This window comes from Prionailurus viverrinus, chromosome D3 (genome assembly GCF_022837055.1).
Source record: "Prionailurus viverrinus isolate Anna chromosome D3, UM_Priviv_1.0, whole genome shotgun sequence".
NCBI classification, from domain to species: Eukaryota; Metazoa; Chordata; class Mammalia; order Carnivora; family Felidae; genus Prionailurus; species Prionailurus viverrinus.
The window spans coordinates 50,435,008-50,458,057 of record NC_062572.1 but is presented as its reverse complement, the minus strand read 5'-3'; the positions used below and the strand labels follow the sequence as shown (position 1 = coordinate 50,458,057).

The 23,050-nt window shown below is 42.3% G+C and overlaps 1 protein-coding gene across 2 annotated transcripts; it reads left to right on the top strand.

Annotated features, from left to right (window-relative positions):
* Positions 1-12,851: 12,851 nt before the first annotated feature.
* AQP4 (aquaporin 4) lies at positions 12,852-22,311 on the top strand. Of its 2 annotated transcripts, XM_047828380.1 has the most exons (5): positions 12,852-12,892; positions 15,981-16,395; positions 17,314-17,478; positions 17,774-17,854; positions 22,033-22,311. In XM_047828380.1, the coding sequence occupies exons 1-5, from the start codon at positions 12,861-12,863 to the stop codon at positions 22,309-22,311; spliced, it is 972 nt and encodes a 323-aa protein (XP_047684336.1). In that variant the 5' UTR covers positions 12,852-12,860. The 2 variants fall into 2 exon arrangements, with proteins under 2 accessions (XP_047684336.1, XP_047684335.1); XM_047828379.1 differs by lacking the exon at positions 17,774-17,854 and having other exon boundaries at positions 12,861-12,892.
* Positions 22,312-23,050: the final 739 nt, after the last annotated feature.

The window sequence follows — 23,050 nt, the reverse complement described above, 5'->3', positions numbered from 1 at the left end:
GCCATATAGCTTAAACGAGCTATCTTGTGTAAAGCATTTAGCACCATGCCCAGCACATATTAGATGGACAAGTGGTCAATGAGGTCAGAAGGTCAGAGGGTCAAGGAAGGTAAGGATTGGAGCATGTGCCCTAGAGTCACATACCAGGGAAGGCCCTGGGAACTTGAAGACAGCCATTCACAAGAAGATAGAGGGACAGAAACTAGATTTCAATGGGTGCCAAGGATGCAACATGAAAAAAGCAGACAATAAATGGTAATGACTATTTACGGATATTTGGCTGTAATGGGGAAAATAAATTTGATGGTCTTTAGTGAATTACTTGGGATTGAGGGGAAATTTATTTTGGTGGTTTTTTTTTTTCCAATATGAGAGATGCATAAGCATGTTTAAAAACTAATAGAAAGAGAGGTACCTTGGTGGCTCAGTCGGTTAAGCGTCTGAGTCTTGATTTCAGCTCAGGTCATGATCTCATGGTTATGGGGTGGAGACCCATGTCAAATGTGGAGACTGCTTAAGATTCTCCCTATCTCTTGGGGCGCCTGGGTGGCTCAGTCGGTTAAGCGTCCGACTTCGGCTCAGGTCATGATCCCGCGGTCGTGAGTTTGAGCCCCGCGTCAGGCTCTGTGCTGACAGCTCAGAGCCTGGAGCCTGTTTCAGATTCTGTGTCTCCCTCTCTCTCTGCCTCTCCTCCATTCATGCTCTGTCTCTCTCTGTCTCAAAATAAATAAACGTTAAAAAAATTAAAAAAAAAAAGATTCTCCCTATCTCTCTCTCTCTCCCTCCCTTTGCCCCTCCCCTGCTCTCTCTCTCTCTCTCTCTCTCCCTCTAAAAAAAAGGGAAAAAGTAATAGGAATAATAGGAAGAGACAATATTGAATAGAGAATTAAGATACAGAAAAGGGGACTAATCAATTCAATCTGTGGGCCTCAGAGTGTGGTTTCCATACCCCAGGGGTCCCTAAAACCTTTTCAGGGACCAATCACAACTGTTTTCATAATTACTATAGGATGTTACTTGCCTCTCACTATATGGCTTTTGTATTGTTAATGCAAAAGCAATAGTGGGTAAAACTGTGGGCACTTCGGTGTGAACCAAAGCATCAAAGTGTCATGGTGGTATTTCTCTTCTTCACCCTCATCCACAGTAAACCAGTGCCAGTTCCACTCAAGAATGTCCTTGCTGAAGCACAAAATTACCAATTTTATTAAATCTTGACACTTGAGTGTATGTCTTTGTAATAAGCCATATGACAAAACGGGAGGTACACAGAAAGCACTTCTATGTAGACTCAGTGTGATGGGCGTCTTCAGAAGGGATCTTGTTGGGAGTTGAACTAGGCTTTTGTCATGGAATACCATTTTTAATTTCAAAAATGGCCTACAAACTATGGCTATTCAAATGAGTGTTTGGAGGACATTTTCTTGGACATGAGCAAAAATGAGGCTGTCACTTCAAGAAAAACTGACAATATTTGTTGGCAATAATACTTGAGCTTTCAAGCGAAAATTATAATTTTGGAAAATTTGTTTCTGCCACTGTGAGTTTGACAGTTCTCAATGCTTTAATACTTTTCTGATGTGATTGGTGGTGATATTCATGAATATGGCATTTTTGATATTATAAAATAAAATGTGCCAACATTTGAAAGATCTGCATAATTCAATGAACCAATATTTTCCAAATGACTCTGCATAATGTTTAAAATCATGCCATATTAGCAAAAGATTAGTTCAAAATGCAAATAGATTAATGGATTTTTAAAGTAACAGGCTATGGAAAACTCATTAATATGCCTTCAGGATCTACATGGCAGCTAATCTGTAGGAAAATATTACTTGTTGAGTTTTGGTATCATATTAAGTAAAAATATCCACAATTAATCTGAAGAAGTTGTTAGAATAGTCCTCCCTTTTTCAGCTACACATATGTGTAAGGCAGGATTCTCTTCCTGTACTTCAACCAAATAATCATTTCACAATTGTATGCAGAAGCTGAAGCGAGAATCTGGTCGTCTTTTGTCAAACCAGACATTAAAGAAATTTACAAAAGTGTAAAATAATACTACTTTTCTCACTAATTTTTTTGTTTTGGAAAATATATGTATTTATCTTTTAAAATGCAATTGGGGTGCATGGGTGGCTCAGTCGGTTGGGCATCCTACTTCGGCTCATATCATGATCTCATGGTTTGTGGGTTGGAGCCCTGCATCAGTCTCTGTGCTGACAGCTCAGATCCTGGAGCTTGCTTCAGATTCTCCATCTCATCTCTCTCTGCCCCTCCCCCCACTCACACTCGCTCTATCAAAAATAATTAAACATTAAAAAAATTTAATGCAACTTAATTAGCATATACTCAGGTTATTTTTTTTTTAACGTTTATTTGTTTTTGAGACAGAGAGAGACAGAGCATGAACAGGGGAGGAGCAGAGAGAGAGGGAGACACAGAATCTGAAACAGGCTCCAGGCTCTGAGCTGTCAGCACAGAGCCCGACGCGGGGCTTGAACTCACGGATCGTGAGATCATGACCTGAGCCGAAGTCGGAGGCTTAACCGACCGAGCCACCCAGGCGCCCCTCAGGTTATTTTTTTAAGTCAATTTATTTTTTAAATTCTCTGTTTCAGTTCCTAAAATGGTGTCAATACGTACACATAGTTCACATAAACAAGAAGTCCATTGGGATGCTCGATAATTTTCAACTGTAAAGGGCTCCTGTGATCAAAAAGTTTGACCAGAAAGCTGGAAAAACAATGGTACTAGAGTAGGCAGGAGAGGCAGAATGGGAGTGAAAGATTCCATCCAAGACGAAGGGAAGGCTATTTCTCCCATAGGAAACAAAGAAGGAGGAGAGGGTTAGGCAGATGCCAAGATATTTGGGGCTTGGAATTCAAAGGATTTCCCATCTGAAGTCTTGCTTTTCAGTGTAAGTGTTGGGGTTGTGTGTGGAAAGTGAGGGGAAAGGGGAAGGTAGCTCAGGCGTTTGAGAGACCCATGGAGCAGCTCTGGAGAACAGGAGAACCACCTGGCCACAGCCCTGCAGAGAGAAGACTAAGCAGCAATGGGGACAAGGGGTGAGGTGAACATTCCAAACCAGGGACAACGCTATACTCTTTACCCTGCCAAAGTAGCTTGGTTTTACTATAATTACTAAATTTCTTATCCATTTAATATTACAACCACACAGAAATAAGTAGAACAATATCTCAAAACACCTGTCTGTCCACCACCACCATTTTAACAATGCTAATGTTGGGGTGCCTGGGCAGTTCAGTCAGTTAAGTGTTCAACTCTTGATTTTGGCTCAGGTCATGATCTCATGGTTTGTGAGATCAAGTCCCATGTCAGGCTCTGCTCTGGCAGCACAGAACCTGCTTAGGATTCTCTCTCTCTCCCTCTTTCTCTCTCTCTGTCCCTCTCGTGCTCAGGCTCGCTCTATCTCTCTCTAAATAAATAAATAAACTTTAAAAACAAAACAAATGCTAATGTTTTGTCATAGGGAACACAGACTGAATATTTAAGCTAATTTATTTCTAGATACTATAAAATGTCTTTAAAAACTTTATTGGTAGTTTAGTCCACCCTTTATATTCTGATTTTATAATATACAGTTTTTAATTCTACTTCTGGTTGTTGATTTTGAAATGTAAATCTAGAAGATTGGACAATTGACAATCTTGCTGTTTTATTGTAGCTTCCAGGAACAAGCAATTTTACTGGGGAAAATGGCTAAATGGATTTGTTTTCTTTTTTTTTTTTTTTTTTTGGACTCTTAGCAACTATTTATTATAAACCATAAGTTAAAGTTGTTTCAATGAAGAAAACTATATGGATTTTGAAGATATTTTCCTCTAAACAAATGATGCTATTTTAAATAAGAGGTAAGAGCTAAGTGTATTTAAAATTTTGGTCAACAATCTCCTTCAGGGTTTACTCAAGGATTAAATCCTGAATTATTTCATTATATTATTCATTGTTTTTTCTAATATGAAATTTATTGTCAAATTGGTTTCCATACAACACCCAGCTCATCCAAACAGGTGCCCTCCTCAGTGCCCATCACCCACTTTCCCCTTCCTCCCACCCCCCATCAACCCTCAGTTTCTTTTCAGTTTTTAAGAGTCTCTTATGGTTTGCTTCCTTCCCTCTCTGTAACTTTTTTTCCTCCTTCCCCTCCCCCATGGTCTTCTGTTAAGTTTCTCAGGATCCACATAAGAGTGAAAACATATGGTATCTGTCTTTCTCTGTATTACTTATTTCACTTAGCATAACACTCTCCAGTTCCTAAATGGATTTGTTTTCATTTTCTCTTCAATGCATAACATAGGGAGGATCTAATGCCAAAAAAAAAAAAAAAAAAAAAAAAAAAAATCAAAGCTCAGCTTCCTTGTTTGAGGTGAACAAATTCTAATCCTTAAAGTGATATCTTCAGAACCCAAAGTCTAGATTGGTTCATGACCTTGATTGTGCAGTTCTGACCACCTTTAGAAGTTCAGACTTCCTAGCCATGGAAGCACTCACTCCCTTTTCACTTCAACTAAAGGCTCAGAGGATGACACAATACTCTAAAGTGTTTAAAAAGCAATATCCCCTTGTTGGGCTGAGGTCAAGCTGTGGTCATCTCCACTGAAGTCAAGGTCAACGACCTTCACAAGTTCTGATGCTAGCAATCTCTTTCTGCCTCCCTAAACATCCAGTGAGCCACGGGCCACTCAGCACAGCACTCTTTCCCCTAAAAATGCGATGCAGAATGAGAAGGGCAATGTGAGGTTTGCAAACTTTTTCTGTGAGATCTGTAATGGAATATGCTGCTGAAAGCTGTAATGTTGCTTCCACCAAGACACCATAGAGTTCTTTCATTTATTCCACGCAACAATCTCTCATTTTGAAAATAGAATTATTAGCAATAATAATAAATACTAAGTATATTGCTCTTGCTAGTTTATAAGGTGATTTTCATATGTCCCTCTGGGTGATTATAAACACTGGTACATAGAAACTATTATAACAAAATTATAAACTATATACTGAGCGGATCTATAAAACTGTTGACATCTGGTTACAATGTTCTGTTGGACAGCCACTCTCAGGTATCAGGGCGACTCATCATCGTTCATTACGTCAGTACATTACTGATTCACTAAACTTTTTTTTAAAAAAGGCTCACCCAGTTGAAATGAAAATGCTACTTAAAAAAAATAGGAGTACCTGGATGGCTCAGTCAGTTGGGTGTCCAACTTCAGCTCAGGTCATGATCTCACAGTGAGTTCGAGCCCTGCGTGGGGCTCTGGGCTGACAGCTCAGAGCCTGGAGCCTGCCTTGGATTCTGTGTATGTGTGTGTGTCTCTCTCTCCCCTCCTCCGTTCATGCTCTGTCTCCCTCTGTCTCAAAAATAAATAAACGTTAAAACAATGTTTTAATTGATCTAACCAGTTAACAGGAATAGGATTCTGTGTTTGTTAAAAGGCTATCAAACAACCCCAAATTAGCCAATTTCCCTACAAACTGTTATTCTATTTGCAAAAGAAAATCAAAGCATACATTTCCTTTTAAGTCTTTTAAATAGATGGGATAGTATATGAAAAGGGATGCTTGTCCCCTGAAAAATTAACGTTCTTAAAAAGCCAACACCCCCATGATAGATAGGAAATGTACTTCTATAATATATGACAAATCTGGTCCAGTCAACTTCTGACCTTCCGGGTCACTCAAACTCTCCATAATTCAGATCGAATGCTTATCTCATAAACATACAAAACAAGACACATGTGAAACCACTTTGGTCAACTCCTCACTCATTCATCTATTCATTCAACCAACCAAAATGTATTGACTGCCTTCTTTTTTCCAGGGTCGCGTTAAAAAACTAACACACAATCTCTGCCCTGAGGAATTTTTTCTTGAGTTAGAGACAGAGACATAAACAATTAATTACCAAGCGGTGTGTTTATAACGAATGCAACCCTACTTGGAAACCTCATGAACAATTCTTAGTGTTTGTTGTCAGGTACTGGTTATAAAAGCCTTTGATTTTTGGACCTCCTTACTGAGGCACCTCATGTATTTTTGGGGGGGACATGAAAGGAACTCTGGATTTACACGCTCAGAAATTGGAAGGTACAAAGCTATTTTCTTTTTTCAACGTTTATTTTTGGGACAGAGAGAGACAGAGCATGAACGGGGGAGGGGCAGAGAGAGAGGGAGACACAGAATCGGAAACAGGCTCCAGGCTCTGGGCCATCAGCCCAGAGCCCGACGCGGGGCTCGAACTCACGGACCGCGAGATCGTGACCTGGCTGAAGTCGGACGCTTAACCGACTGCACCACCCAGGCGCCCCGGAATTCTTGCCGGCCATCCACCCCAGCAGCCAAAATGCGGGTCCTGCCTCAGCTTCCAGAGCTGCCTGGGGTGTGGCCACATGCAAGCTGGTTCTCCGCCTCCCTTCAATTCTTTGAGCCTCAATATTCTTTCAGTAAAGTCTCCTCTGCTTAGGAAACGCCAGAGTCATATTCTGTTTCAGCTAAGGTCCCTGCTTGATAATAATTTCCATCTCCTTCCTGACTGGAGGATGAGAGAGATTGCTGGGTGACGGTAGAGGAGCAAGGGTACTTTACAAATGATTCACTTGTAAAATGATCAATCCTCATTGGTGTTATTTGTCCTAGCAGTACTCAGTGGCCTGTGTGGAAATGTGAAAGTCATAAATGTCATATACGATCATCCCCAAAGAGTTTCTGGGACAATGAGGAGATGACATATGAGTCAGTTTCTTATTTTTGAACAAAATTTACCGAAACATTTTGGATTAACCTATAAAACAAAGGTTTTGAAAACATTACTTCTCCCTTAAACTCTCAAATGTGGCCTTAGAATTATCTATGCCCATTTGAAGTTTATAAAATTTTATTATTAATGTTATTACTTGGCAGTTACCCAGCTCTTTATTTCAAAGAACTATACATATGTTAACAACTATTTCTAAATTCTTACCTGCACTAGAAAAAACTTTCATTCTGCAAACAGGAAATGAGATTAAAAATACATGACTTTTGGGGTACCTTGGTGGCTCAGTCAGTTAAGTGTCCAACTCTTGATTTTGGCTCAGGTCATAATCTCACAGTTCGTGGGATCGAGTCCCAAGTTGGGCTTTGGACCATCACTTGAGATTCTCTCTCTCTCTCCCTCAGCCCCTCCCCACCTCTCAAGATAAATTAGTAAGCCTTAAAAAAAAAGAATACATGACTTTTTCAAGGTTTGGCATGGATAAGTTTCTTGACTTTTTTATCATAAGCATCAGCATCAACATTATTTCCATTTACTGATTCAGTATGCAAAGCACATCTGCTGATATGACCTTATTGGAGCCTCATCCACTTGTTTATGTATTCCAAAATGTTTTTTCATCTTTATTTTTATTAGTTTTATTTTTTTTAATGTTTTTATTTATTTTTGAGATAGAGAGAGACAGAGCATGAGCAGGGGAGGGGCAGAGAGAGGGGGAGACACAGAATCTGAAGCCGGCTCCAGGCTCCGAGCTGTCAGCCCAGAGCCCGATGTGGGGCTTGAATTCACGGAGTGTGAGATCATTACCTTAGCTGAAGTCGGACGCTCAACCGACTGAGCCACCCAGGCGCCCCTGTTTTTTCATCTTTAAAATGTATCTTGGATGTACACTAGGTGCTGATGTTACAGCAATTGATTACTGAGATTAACTAACCCCTGAGATGACTAAGAAAGTATTCCCTGCTCTCACTCTGATTCCAGACTGATGATGGAGTTAGACAATAAACAGGGGGGTTCCAGCATGCTGAGAATAATTCTGGGATGGAATTTAGGGAACCGAAGTATTGCAGAGGCACACCAGAGGTCGTCCACAATGAGAAGGGGGTGGGGAGGGACTCTGGACTTACCACAGCTTTGCAACAAGACAAGACACAAATAACGCTCCATTCCATTTCAGAGATGAAGAAGTAGCTCAGGGAGGTCAAGTGGACCAGAGCCAATAACAGTGAAGTGATGGAGTCCAGAATGCCAACTCTTACTCCTTCCCCTCTTCATGCACAATCGTGTCGTCACCAAAATCATGGCTGGCACTTCATTGTCATCCTCACCATCATCATCGTCATGATCATCATCATCGAAGTAAGGAAGGTAACAGGACACGCATACTCCACAACTTTCTTATACCCAAAGAAAGCAGCGAAACACTTTGTGAATGAGACAAAGACATCATCTAGTCATGACTGCAGAGTATCACAAAGCCTTGCGGTCGCTATGGGTTTGTCAAGTGGCTACTGCTAGGCTCTAGTTGGTGACAGGCATGCTTCCGGGAGTAGATAAATGTTAAGGAGTGTTTAAAAGAGAGTCAGAGGATCGTGTGGCAAAGACAGAAGGGAAAGGGATTGGAGACGAGACAGCACCTCAGTTGGCTCTTGAGAGGCAGGAGCCGGCAGGATGTGGCCACAGTGTGACCCCCACAGCAGGCAGACAGACCAAGGTGTGGCTGGGGAGAACATTCAGGTGAGGCGAAGTCATGAAGAAATGTGCCACCTCCAAGAGGCCCTGTAAATTTCTTCAGGTGTACATTTCTTCCAATGGCATGAATGTAAAAAAAAAAGGAATTACAGAGGTCAAAAAGAAGGACCCGTGATGATTTAGGATTCCGTTTTGTCTGAATTATTAGAAGTCTCATCCATGGGAATTTCTATGACTGTCAGTCACATTTTTTTTGTGGTCACAGATTATGACCATTTCTGTTCCTTTTTTAGAAAATGTTCTGTTTCTAACATTACTCCTAAGTATTTTTTAAGTGCCCAGTTTTTTGGTCGACCCCCCCCCCCACCCGGCCCAATCACAACTTCCTTGTGCACAGAATTGTAAACATCTTGCTCTTTTCTTGAAACTAGGAATATCTACGTTAGTCTATTAAAAACATGAGGATTCTGAGCCTTCAGAATAATGGGTGCTAATAATCACCAAAATGTGGGGCTTACTTATTATGTTCAAATTTAATTTAAATGTTGGAACAATTATTACTACAGACCACACTTCGATTATTGATCATTTAAAACGTTTTGGTCTGACCCATTAGATCCCAAAGTCCTTTGCTTCCCAAAGAATTGATTTTCAACTATGGATGTCTGAGTGGCCTTTAAAATGCCCAACCAAACTCTGAACTGTCATAATAGCTGGGTGAGAGATAAGGGGGAAGAAAAGTATCCAGTCATCCAACCACATTTCTGCTTTTTTGTGCAAGTTTCAGATGAAATACAGTCACTCAATAAAGTCCTTCTGTTTCTCTTTCCCTCCCTCCCTGTCTTTCTCCCCATTCGCCTAGAGTGGGGAACCCTAAACCCTTTGGAGCCCCGCCAGCGGCACCAAAAGAATCTCTTGACTATTTTCCCAGGGAATTCCTGCCTTAAATGTCAGCGGAGTACAACTCCCCAGCCAAAGCAGAGTCCGGCTGGATCGGAATCAAGGAAAATGTGCCTGCTGTACCAAACGGGAAAACCTGGATCCATGGAGCATGGGGGGCAGGGGCGAGATTATCCACAAAAGTTGCCACATCCATTGGAAAGACCCGAGTTTTCTCAGATTCACCCCACTGAGAACTGGGAGACTAAGCCAAGCATTTTGGTTCCTTGATGGGTTTGGTTTTTTTTTTTTTTTTTAATTATTATTTTACTCTTTTGGTGGTGAACTGTATTTCTGGAAGCCATTCTGAACTGTAACATCTCAGTAGGGCAACATCTCTTTGAAAAGGGAACAAAGCTCTATTAAAGCCCTTTGTTGTGAGGGTTGTGGTTGTGGCTGCTGCTGCTGTTGTTCTGTTTGTTTGTTTGTTTGTTTTTAATGAACATCCTGATATATAAGTGCTCTGGGGGGAATTCATGATGCTGAGATTCATGAAAACCAAAATAAGATTTATGACTTAGGATTGAATCTGCCCCTACCAGCCTGGAGACACTTCCGTCTGGTACCGAGGCATTGCTGGCATTTTTAGTGCTTTTGTGTTAGTCTTCAATCTCTGAATACATGAAGAAATATTAAAAGTTCTGAGGGCAAGGGCGGGAGAAGGAGTCCACAAATCCCAAAGATATACATCAGCACCAAAAGAAAACAGCGTGGTGTGGTAGATTAAAAATGTGGAAGCAACGTGTGTCAATCAGCTAGTTTTTGCTGAGTACTCTTGAAATGTTCATTCACTCTTCTCTCATTTTTCTCAGATGTTACTAAGCTACAACTGCACAAGGCTTTTCAGCGAAAAACTCACAAGTTTGCCTGGCATAGAACACTGATTTTATTTTATTTTATTTTATTATTTTTTATTTTGAGACAAAGAGCGTGCACGTGAACTAGGGAGAGGGGCAGAGGGAGAGATAATCCCAAGCAGGCTCCAAACTCAGCACAGAGCCCGACATGGGGCTTGGTGTCAGGACCCTGGGCTCATGATCCGAGGGAAAATCAAGAGTCAGATGCTCAACCAACTGAGCCACCAAGCGCCCCAAGAACATTGATTTTAAATCAATGTGCCAAATTACCATCCTTCTCCCCGCAAAGATCATAGCACCGTACATTAAGAAAGTCAAGAAGATTTAATCAGTAAACTGTTATTCCATTTTTAAATGAATTAGGCCCTTTTCAAGTTAGCAATGGAAAAAAAAATTTAGATTCCAAATCTCATTTGGCTCAGGGTCCAGGCCAGTTCAAAACAGATCAGCTTAGAAGGGCTTACTTATGTTCACCAAGGTTCTTGCCTCATGCTGCCCACACCATCCTCACAAGGGCATTGAAGCTGCTTTCTTCCATCATTATCCTGCATGCATCACCCTAGACAACCCTACTGGAAACTCTGTCCCTAGTCCAAAGCAAAGCCAGGCAAGCAGCCGATTATTAGTGTTACAGGAGAATCAATAATTCCTCCTCAAATATAAAAATAAAAAAGACGATAAGTAATACCTGATAAGAAAAACTAACCCCAGTAGGTGAAGGGTTAATCTCTGGTCACTTTTCAGCCACTCTGCTGAGAGTACTAATAAGTGCCCAAGTCGGTGCCAATTAGGGTGGCTCTTCCCTTGTTGGGAACAGCCATCCCTTAGGAACTGGACTGTCAACACATGCTACCAGGGCGGTGATCAGCCAGCCAGAAGAAAGGCAAAGAGTCTGAGAAACCGTGGTAACCAAGTTTTTTTGCTGGCACTTTGTAAAATGGTGACGGGAACTGCCAAGGCCAAGGAGTGAATGCTAATGAGCCTAGGGCAACCTGCAAAAAGTGGACCTGAAAAATGTCCCCTGAACAATGGGCAGCCCTAAGGGATCACCACGCTTTGTGGGTTTCTGTGGATATGACTGACCACAGGCTTCATTCACAAGGAAGAATCTAAACACTGAAGCGTCATTCCTCGGGTTCATAGGCCTCACAGTCCCATCTGACTCAGTGTTCGTAGGGTCAGAGCAATTAGCACATCTGTCTAGAAAGTCAAAGTTTTCAAATTTTTAAAAACATTTGTGACCTATTGTTTAAATCGCACTCTAAAATCGGAAGGGTAAACAGCTTTAAGAATCAACAGGAGGGGCGCCTGGGTGGCTCAGTCAGTGGAGCTTCCGACTTTGCCTCAGGTCATGATCTCATGGTTGGTGGGTTCGAGCCCCACATCGGGCTCTGTGCTGACAGCCCAGAGCCTGGAGCCTGCTTGGATTCTGTCTCTCTCTCTCTCTCTGCCCCTCCCCCACTCACGCTCTGTCTCTCTCTGTCTCTCAAAAATGAATAAATGTTAAAAAAAATTTTTTTAAAGAATCAACATGAAATGTTTTAAGCATTCTTTGCAGAGTCGCATAAATGCTCCCTTCACTTCTCAGAATTTATTCTTACCTTCAGGGAGCACAGTTTAAGAAGGCCAAACCAACACCACCCCCCCCCCCCAACATGGACAACCATCAGTGTGTAACCACATTCTTAAGGGTGCAAATTCAATCTCTATTATCTGAGAATGCTTGACACAATAACAAAATGTTCCTCTGACATTCACCCTCAAAATTTTAATTCCTCTTTCTAATAGCTTTTCACCCATTTCCAAATCTTAAGTCCCCAAATGAGACAAGAAAACAAAAAACTGTCATTGTGATGCATTCGTTCTGCACTGGGCCCCACAAATGATGCAGTCAGTCTGGTCCCTAGGTTTGTAGATATCAAATTTACCTACAATTTCCAAAAATTTTGTCCCCACCCAACCTGCGTATTTTTAAATTTGCTACTCCATACCCAGCAATTATTATTAATGTAACAGTCAGAGGAGCACCTTGGAAGTCTTGTTTCCTATTTTTCCTATTTCCCTATCGTCCAAATCAGAGCTGCCCAGGCTACACATGGACTTCTCTGTTGTGCTGCTTCTCAGGTCAAAAACTTCTAATAGAACCCATTGGATAGTTAGCCCCTCAACAGCAAATGCACTACAGCCCAGATCTCAATTCATCTCAACTGCTGGATAACGCAAATCTGTTTTCTCATAGCTGCCCAATTCTGCCTACAACACGCAACCAAACAAGACCAATTCTCAGCAATCCTTTGTGGTGAGAAGAGTTGAAATACAAATTGGGGGAAGTCCTCATTTTCAAAGACTACCGGCTAAAGAAATACAGTGTAAGCAAACGTTTTGTGTTCCTGAAATGCCCTGTGTCTACAGGGATCAGGTAGAGAAAAGTTATTTCAAGTTCAAATATAACTCGACGATTGCCACATGGTACAGAGTCTTTCCACCCCTTCACTCCAAAAACCCAATCAGACAAGTGGCCGTAATCTGACTCCCAGTGCACTGGGAGCTGTGGGGCAGGCAATGAGAGCTGCACTCTGGCCAGGGAAGGCATGAGTGGCAGACCTGAAGCAAGGCAGTGGGGGTAAGTCCTTCTTTGCCTTAAGGGAACAAAGCTCAGGGCCAAAAGATGAAACTCTGACTCTTTTATTATAAATATATGTGCCTTCTCAGACAGAATCTAGAAGGAAATCGTAGGGCAGGTAGGCGATGCTTATAGATCTGGGTATTGGGCATGTTCATAAGAGAGGCATAGAGAAGGTAGAAGGGGGATAAAAGGATGCTTTGCTGCAAAAGCCTCCATATATTCAAGACCTGTGCATGCACAGGAAAATTACCCTATGGAGGTAAAATCTATCTGCAGTATTTTTCATCAGAAAAATTACTCACCCAGAGGCTCAGCTGTCCAGAAGCGGATCAGGCTGTGTGTTCAGCTAGAAAGTAATGTGTCCGGTTCAGTACAACCCGGGCACATCAACAAACCCCCTTTGTTCTGGGGCGAAGGAAGCAAAACAAATGGTGTTGATCCATTTCCAGTGAGTGCGAACACATAAGGGAACATTGCTGATAATAACAGGAGCCATGACAGACTCCGCTGAGGGGAGCACTTGTGAGGTCAGGGGTATGTATGTGCTGCCTGGAAACTATGGGGTTGGTGGCTAACTGAGGCTGTTCGGTCTGCGCTGGAAGGAGATCAGATTTTGTGGGCTTTCCAAAAAAAGCTAAAATCACTGTTAAGGAACCTATTTATCTATTCGGGGTGTCGTCGTCGTTGTTATTGTTTTCATTTCTCTGGCTGATGAAAATTTGAAGTTGAAAGAGCAACTGAGTTTCTTAAATCAGGTCTCTGGAGAGGCATGAGAGAATGGGCTGGGAGAGAGAATTCGGGGGGACTGGGGAAAGTGACGGAGAAGGGGTGTAGCAGGGAGGAGTCCTTCTGCCAGGGCCCGCCTCTCCTGGTGATCCATGCCTCCGCCTTGCCTTCGTAAGGGACCTGAGGCTTCCTGCCCACCAGCCTCCCTAGCTCCCTGCTTTGTGCTCTTCATTTTTCCCACTTAATCCACTCACAGACGACCAGCACCTGTGGCGGCACCTTGCCCTCCCCCCCCCATTCCGGCTTCGGCCGAGGGCTGCTGGTGAGTTCAGAAGCCATCTTCCTAGCTTCTTTTTGTAAGTTCTTGGAGTTTCTCCCCTTTGGGATATTTTTAATGTCTCTCCCAGAGCATACTCCCTGTCCTATTCCAAGTGCTGTTTTGTCTCTTTATTTTCTCTTCCTCGAGGGAATATGATGTCATTGTCCTCCCAGCTGGGTTTTCTTGTAATTACATGATTCACTTAGAGGAGCTCACAGGCAGGGGACACCTGGGACAGGGCTGGCTGTCCCCCTTCTGGAGCTATCCCCCCCCACCCCCGCCTTGGGCAGAAAATGGGTTTCTCTTTCCAACTCTGAGGCAAAGCACCATATCAAAGCAGAGGCTGACTTGAGATCCTAAAGGTCAAGGGAGAGCTCCCCTAGCCCTTTTTTGGCACAGCATTTCCCTACTGTTCATCCAGAACCCAGGCTCCTGGGGACAATAAGGGGGGGGGGGGGCGAGGGGCGGTTCCTCTTCAATAATCCATCAAGGGGAAAGCTCTAATAACTGTAATGTGTTCAAATGCTTGACTTTCTTGCCTAACCCTTTTCATTGTCCTCTGGTGATCAGAGTCTCTGCTAAATGTCCTCCACACTCCTTCGCTCTCACGACTCTAACAGGCAAAGGATAAGAGCAAATGCCTTGAATAATGGAGTAACCAGTGTCATTGACCCCCACATCGGGAATTCTAGCCATTTCTTGCCCAAATGAGCACTGGGCATTAATATCCTCAAACCCCATCCTTTCTCAGTTCCAAAGATCCTCAGACAGTATGAGGAAAACAGACTGGAGGAACAAAGTGTTCCCTCTCGGTGGCTGTCTTGCTGTACCGCACCCTCCTCCCCGCTCCCCACCCAGGTCCCCGCTGACACAAGATCCCCCCAGAAGTGGCAAGCCCCCCGACTTTCAGGGCCAGGAAGAAGTAGGAGACGGCCGCCAAGAAGACGCTGGAGAACGGTCGCTGTCCATGGAGCCTTCTGCTCTGAGGACCACTGTCCCCCGCGCCCTGCCCCGCGCCCCCGCCACCCCGCGGGGCTCCGTGTCCCCGCACTCGGCTGCCCCCTGGAGGGCGCCGGCGGGGTGCCCGGGGCTCCTACTCCCGCCTCCAGGATCACATTGAGAAGGTGTCTCTGAAGGGTAACGTCAGGGGTCGAGAGAGGGTCAGGCGCCAGGAGGGACTGTCCCTTCGCAGTGCAGAAGCACCGCGGAGCCAGGATGCAGCTTTCCCAGGCGCGGCCGCGGGGACGCCGGGGACGAGGGCGGGGCGAGCGCCTGGAGGCTGCTGTTTGTCCACCTGGCCGCTGCCCCGGGGCCTGGCACCGGCCCGGGGGTGGCCGCTCCCCCGGGGCCCGGGGCCCGCGGCCGACCGTCCTAGTGCCGTGCGTCCAGGCCCGCAGGGGAGGCGGAGGGAGCGTCCCCGCCCCCGCTCAGGCCCCGCCAGTTCCCACCGCCCCTGCCAGCTCCCCGCCCCCTAACGACTTCACCTTCTGGAAAGACAGACTTCGGCATTCCCGGCCTCCTTGCTGGCCTCTCCTCTAAATCCGCAGTCTCTGCTGGGGCAGAGGAGAATCACGCTCCACAAATCCACTTTCAGAATGCCATTTTGAGCAATAAAGTGCAAAACTGCAAATGACCTCCCCCCCCCCCCGTTTTTTTGAATCGCTTTACGTTCAAAATATAAACAGCATGTTAAAAGTACACTGAAACTCAAAACCTTGCTCTGAGGGAATTAGCTCTTGCTGGGAGGTAAATACATTTCATTCTTTATTCTTTAAGAAACTTGATTTAGACATTTTCCTTTTTAGGGGCAAATCAGGGAAACTGGCTGAGCTTCGAATGTTAGATAAAAGGAGGCTAGAATAACAGGCGACAATTAATTCGTTAATTAAGAAGGTTTTCTGGAAGCATTCTTTCCTGGTATCAAATAACCTTTGAGGGGGCCCTTCCCCACAGAAGGGCAAGACTACAGGCCCTGAGTCTTCACCCAAATTCACGAACCTTGGTTTGATAGCTTCTGATATCAACTTGTTTTCTTTTCAGTAAGTGTGGACCTTTGTGTAGAAGAGAGAGCATCATGGTGGCCTTCAAAGGGGTCTGGACTCAAGCTTTCTGGAAGGCAGTCACAGCGGAATTTCTGGCCATGCTTATCTTTGTTCTCCTCAGCCTAGGATCCACCATCAACTGGGGTGGAACGGAAAAGCCCTTACCTGTCGACATGGTTCTCATCTCCCTTTGCTTTGGGCTCAGCATTGCAACTATGGTACAGTGCTTTGGCCACATCAGCGGTGGCCACATCAACCCTGCTGTGACAGTGGCCATGGTGTGCACCAGGAAGATTAGCATTGCCAAGTCTGTCTTCTACGTCGCCGCACAGTGCCTGGGCGCCATCATTGGAGCTGGGATTCTCTACCTCGTCACACCTCCCAGTGTGGTGGGGGGCTTGGGGGTCACCACGGTAGCATCTTTAGCTCTCATTTTCAAACTAGGATTCCAAGCTTCTTGCAGACTCTGCTAAATGCCACCCCGGTGGCCTGAGAGACTTTTCTAAAATTGCAAATTTATTCCCAGGGAATTTCTGACGATTCTTGACAGGGCGGAAACTGATCCCAGCAACATTGAGCGTATCCATATATTATCATCGTTTGCTATATGGAGTGACTTCAATATTATTAAGTCTAGGTGACACAAAAATGGTGTTGTTTTTTTCCTCTCTCTCACTCCCATCCCCGTGACTATACTAGACTATATATTTAGCTTAAGGAATTTTTATTACAGCCATTGGTTGGCTCACTAACTTTTGTTTCTTGTCATGTTCGTGCAACTTAAAATGATCTACATCAAGGACCACACTTAAAAAAATAAATTGGCATTTGATCCTAGTTTTGTTCTTAACTGATTAGGAGTATCAGTTGTTAGCTCAGCACCAGATTGATTTAAAAACCGCACACAGTTTAAATTTTAATTGAAATATATATTAATTAATTTAAACCTAATTAATGGATTTAATCATTGCCTTATAAAATTACAAGACTCTCAAGAAACTCCTTTATAAGTTAAGTGCAGCAGTGGCACATTTTGCTTCCTTTGTAGAAAAGGACATTCAGCACAAATTCCCGCTTGGTCATTGTAAGAGTAATTAATTATCTGTGATGGCCCAAAATGAGTGGAAATTTATTCTTTTTTTTTTTTTTTTTTTTTTTTTGGATGCAGCCGGTGGGGAGTGGGGGGGCGGGTGTCTCACTCGTGGGGTAGAATAGATGACTCAAATTAACCATTGCTTTTTGCAGTGATGAAATATGCCTTTCACATTAATATGTTCTCATAGAAAATGTAATCATGCTTCAATTCAGATAGAGCATTTTTCTCTTTCTAGGTTCATGGAAGTCTTTCTGCTGGTCACGGTCTCCTGGTGGAGTTGATAATCACATTTCAGCTGGTGTTTACTATTTTTGCCAGCTGTGATTCCAAACGGACTGATGTCACTGGTTCAGTAGCTTTAGCAATTGGATTTTCTGTGGCAATTGGACATTTATTTGCAGTAAGTTTCCAAGTCCATTTAAATAATTGATTCATTTCATTTATCATCACCCTAGAGCTGGCCTAAAGATACTGTGTTTTACAGCTGTAGTTCTTTAGTATCCAGCCACGTCTGTCCACGTTAGGTGATGATTTTGCTAACTTTATGATGAGAAGGTTGATATGGCTGCTAACGTCTTGACAGTTCCTCTAACTGACTTGGCAAATGGTAGCAAATTGCAATGAATGCTTCCTGTTACTAGCCCTGTTTCAGCAATGTCTGAAGTTGTTTTTTGTTGTTGTTGTTTTCCCTATAGATCAATTACACTGGTGCCAGCATGAACCCTGCCCGATCCTTTGGACCTGCGGTTATCATGGGAAATTGGGAAAACCACTGGGTAATCATCATGTCGATAGTACCTGTCCTCCTGCAGTTAACAATTGCCCATGTAGCTCTTTTTTTTTCTTTGCCCACTAGTTTTCTTACTTCCTCTCAACCTTGACCCCCCCCCTCCACTTTATTACATCTTTCATAAAGACCAGGGAGAGACGAGCACATGTCTACGGTAGAACATCTCACCTTATATCTGTCCTGGGTCTTCAGTAATAGCCTTTCTTTTTATATACAAGCACTGCTCTGGGCACCGTATCTGATAGACTGAAGCAGAATATATTGTGCATGGAGGCTGCCAATGTGGACAAGTGAAAATCAGGATAGTGTGGTGAATATAGTGTTTAAGTAATTGAATGTAAAGCCTTCCTGGCAATGACAAAATATATACCTACCAAGAAATAAAAAAAAAAAAAAAAGAAGAAGAAGAGGAAAGAAATGCTTAAAAGCAATGCCCAGAGCAAAAATATTTATCGTTTTTGTTTACAAAAGCATGGACCCAATTAATAGTATGTGAGTTGGGAGCACTTGAACTACAGATGGAGAGGACTAGATGTTGCAAATGTTTATGCTATTATCACCATAATCGTACCTGGACACACAAATGACTTTAGAAGAGGCACACTTTCCAGTCTCACTGGCTAACCTACTTAATAATGCGGTGGCAGCGCTTCCAGAGAGCAGTGATATCCAATTTTTAAATATCACAATCAATTTTATTTCAATTGTTTCTTACAACACAGGCATTTAAATCCCTTAAATGAATAATGCAGCAGTTTTAAGGCCACTCACATGCCAGCTTCTAATAACCAATACAAATATGAGATATGGGACTTACGTCTGCCAGCCTCAAATAAGGTTAACCCCGTCGTCACTTACATGTTGTGAATGCTATTTCGCAACTTTTGGTTTTAATTCATGACCGTAACAACATGTCACTCGTGTTTGGATCTCATTCATACAGCGGTTATTGACCCGGTTACATCCACTCAACCGTAGTGCACGTTGCCAATAAGAGGATATGGCACCATCACTAGGGGCACTGACAGAAAGGGGTACTGAGTCTTTAAAAGTAATTTCAATCATGAAAGAACAAGCGTCAGAGTTCAAAGCAAGATTTTGCACCCAGCTATACAATGAATGTCAGTAATACCATCCATGAGATTGGTCATTTTGCCACTGATGTTTCCGTTTATGTCTCAAAATGTTTGCCACATTGACATGAGTGAAACATTTTAATGGACAGCATATAGTTAATTATGGTAGAAGTACAATTGGAAGTTCAACTTCTTACATTCAAACTTTTTTTGTAATTAAAATTTAGAAAAATAGCAACTTTTAATTTTATGGATGAGGACTTTAAAATGGGGGTGAAAATGTATGTTTTTAATAATTACCTACTGGTTGTGGTAAGCTAGCTAAAATTCAAATAGTGGGAAACTTTTTACCTTGTTGACTGAATTAAAGGTTTCCCCTGATTGCAGACCTATGTTATAACAAACTTAATCCTACTGAACATGAATGTCCATTCTGTAGCAATAATTGTGTGAATTTTAGAACTAATTTACAGCATATTTGCAGATTGATTGATTGATTGGTTGATAGACTAGAATAACATCAAAATATTAATGGTGAATTTTCTAGCGAGTGTAATGCCATTGTTTTAGTTTTCATCTTGATAATTTACATAACATCTATATTTGTAGCAATAAAAATTATTTACCTTTATACATTTTGAGAGTCATTTTAAAGTACATTTTGACTTTGTTTTGGAATAGCAACTTGAACCTGAGATTTGCTCTTTTTGGAGAGCGTGTGGCCAGATGTATTCTTCATAGGTGTTTGGGGAATGCATCATAATTATTTAGCAGACCCTTGTTTCCCTTGTGGGAGTTGTAGCATGTGGAATAGACCATATGTCATGAGCTCTTACCAAAGGAACAGAGAGCAAAGACATTTAGAGGAGGGCTCTCATTTCTCCTTTGAAAGGGCAACTCTTACATGGTTTCTTTCTGTTCAAGATAGGAGCTTGGTGCTCACAACCACTCTACCAGTATTTTCCACGTTAAGTGTATGTGCTTATCTCCAGCTTAAATTTTGAATTGTCTTTAGATTTTGCAATGAGGATGCTAAGTGGAATTAACTTCCAGAAAGTGTCTTAAGCCAGAAAAGCATTTCTCCTATTTTTTTCAAATGAGATAAGTGCAGCATCATGGAAAACAGTGCAATAGTTCAAAAGAGAGGTTTGAAATCACAAAGACCTCAAATCCCAGTTCAAGCACTTGTTAAGCCTGAACTCCTAAGCAAGCTTCTTATCTGCTCAGGGTGTCAGTTTTTTACTCATAAAAGAGGGATGGTAATAATATCTACCTCAAAGGTTGCTGTTTGAATTATGTGAGTTAATACAAGAAAGGCGCTAAGTACAACTGGCTCAATAAACAAGGTTTCTGTTGCCTAATTGAATCTGTTGAATGAGTGTCAAATATTCTGCAGCATATACGTGCTCTAAAGCAAATGTTGAAGTTTACCGAAACTCAAAACTGAGTTTTTTCTAGATACAATAACGATACAATAAAAAGCTTCCATGTTGGATGGAAAATCCTATGGAATTGCTAAGCCTCAACTAACCACCATGCATAAACTCAGTACTGGTTTCTTTGTTTGTGTATTTATTTATTTATTTATTTATTTTTGAAAGAAAGAGAGCTCAAGAGCAGGGGAGGGGCAGAGAGAGGGAAAGAGAGAATCCCAAGTAGTTTCACTGCAGTCAGCATGGAACCCGACACAGGACTCAATCCCACAGACCATGAGATCATGACCTGAGCCAAAATCAAGAGTCAGACGCTGAGCCAACTGAGCCACCCAGATGCCCCAAAGAGACAAGGTGGGATTTTTTGCACCAAGTGACCATGGTAAGAACCATGAGGATGAAAGAGCTCTGCAAGAAGAGTAATGAACAAACCATGAGGTTTTCAATTAAATCAAATCACCAGATTTTAGGGAGGAAAAGCATGTAAAAAACACAGGGTGCCTCGGTGGCTCAGTTGGTTAAGCCTCTGACTTTGGCTCAGGTCATGATCTCAAAGCTTGTGAGTTCAAGCCCTGCGTCGGGCTCTGTGCTGACAGCTTGGAGTCGGGAGCCTGCTTCCTATTCTGTGTGTGTCTCTCTCTCTGCTCCTCCCCCACTTGCACTCTATCTCTCTCTCAAAAATGAATAAACGTTAAAAAAATTTTTTTAAGAAAGAAAAGCATGTAACAAACAGAAAATGACTTATCTCCAGCCTGTTCACACACAACTTTGAACTGCCTAGGAAGCATGGAATAAAGCCGGTTGCTATGAAATTAGAACCACCAAATACTTTACAAGTATTGTTTCAATTTAATTTTTACAGTCCATGAGGTACCTATTATTACAATTCCCACTTTGCAGATGAGGAAATTAAGGTTTAAGAAGTCAAGTAATTGACACAAAAACTGACCAAATTACTAAGCCATGGAGCTGGGATTCCATTTATCATGCTCCACTGAACAACTAAAGCTCAACTGATAAAAGCTGTATATTGGTCACAATTATGCAGAAAGCCAATGTATGATGGTAATATTAAGAAAATAAGATAACTCTCTAGAAATTGTTTCCTATTTTACTTGAAGAATTCTTTGCGTCTACTTAGTGTGCAGTACCACCAAAGAGGAGCTCTTTTCTTAATATGTTTTTTAATGTTTCTTTATTTCTTTCGAGAGACAGCACGTGCACATGCATGTGGGTGAGGGGGAGGGGCAGAGGGATGGAGAAGGAGAATCCCAAGCAGCTCCGTGCTGTGAGCACAGAGCCCGATGTCTGAGCCGAGACCAAGAGTCAGATGCTTAACTGACTGAGCCACCCAGACGCCCCTAAAGAAGAGCTATCTTGACTTTAAGGACTCTCAGAAAATGGAAAGAAAGTAATTAGTGAAAGCAAGAAAAGAGAAAACAGTCTCCTTGTTTTCTGTTCAAATGTTATTTAGCAGTTTATGGATCTCTGGTGTGCATTTGATGTATTCTCTTATAGTGTTTCCAATTCTGCTTTCTTCCACACGACACATTTGTTTTCTTAATGTAAACCAGCTAAGCTCTCTATTCACGAGTCGTTCAAAGGAATAGTTTTACTCCACGCTCATTCTATAATGCTTCCATCTTTTCCTCCAGATATATTGGGTTGGACCAATAATAGGAGCTGTCCTCGCCGGTGGCCTTTACGAGTATGTCTTCTGTCCAGATGTTGAACTCAAACGTCGTTTTAAAGAAGCCTTCAGCAAAGCTGCCCAGCAAACAAAAGGGAGTTACATGGAAGTGGAGGACAACAGGAGTCAGGTAGAGACTGATGACCTGATCCTAAAACCTGGAGTGGTGCACGTAATTGACATTGACCGGGGAGAGGAGAAGAAGGGGAAAGACCCGTCCGGAGAGGTGTTGTCTTCAGTATGACTAGAAGATGGCACTGAAAGCAGACAAGAACACTTAGAACTGTCCTCAGATTTCCTTCCACCCATTAAGGAAACAGATTTGTTATAAATTAGACATGCGCAGGGTCATTGTTTCTTGCCTCATTATTCAGTCTAGACAAGAAATGTTTCACTATTCTACCAAGGAGGAATGGAAGAAACCTATTGTGAATTCCAAATCTAAAAAAAAGAGGTCTTTTTAAAGTGTCCCCAGAGCAAATAGGCATCTAGTTTATCTTGTTGCCATTCATTAATTATCAGTTTAAAATGAGTATCAAGATTTGGTTAAGTCTTGCCCGACAGAACTTATAGACATACCTATCAGCTTATTCCTCCTCTACCATGAAACCGGTATTTGTCAATCCTCGTTTGAGTGTTTTTTCCAGTAAGCCAAAACAATGTGCCACAGAATCGTGCACATTCAACAGAGGAAATATAACAAGCTCTTTTGTGGGCAGCCCCCTCTTAAAAACTACCTCGGCAAAAGAATATTAACAAGGGTCATTGCTAATGAATTATTTCCATTTATATTTCAAATACCCAGCTTTCAACCTGAACTCTAATTCATAATATTCCTTCCTCTTCTTCAGTGCCCAGGGTAATGTGGAAAGCCCAGAAATTTGAAGAATGTTCGGAAACCCTTTATATTTTTTAGTTTTATCTAATAAAATATCCAAATCGTAAGAAATACCTATTAAGATTTAGGACAAACAGACTCATAA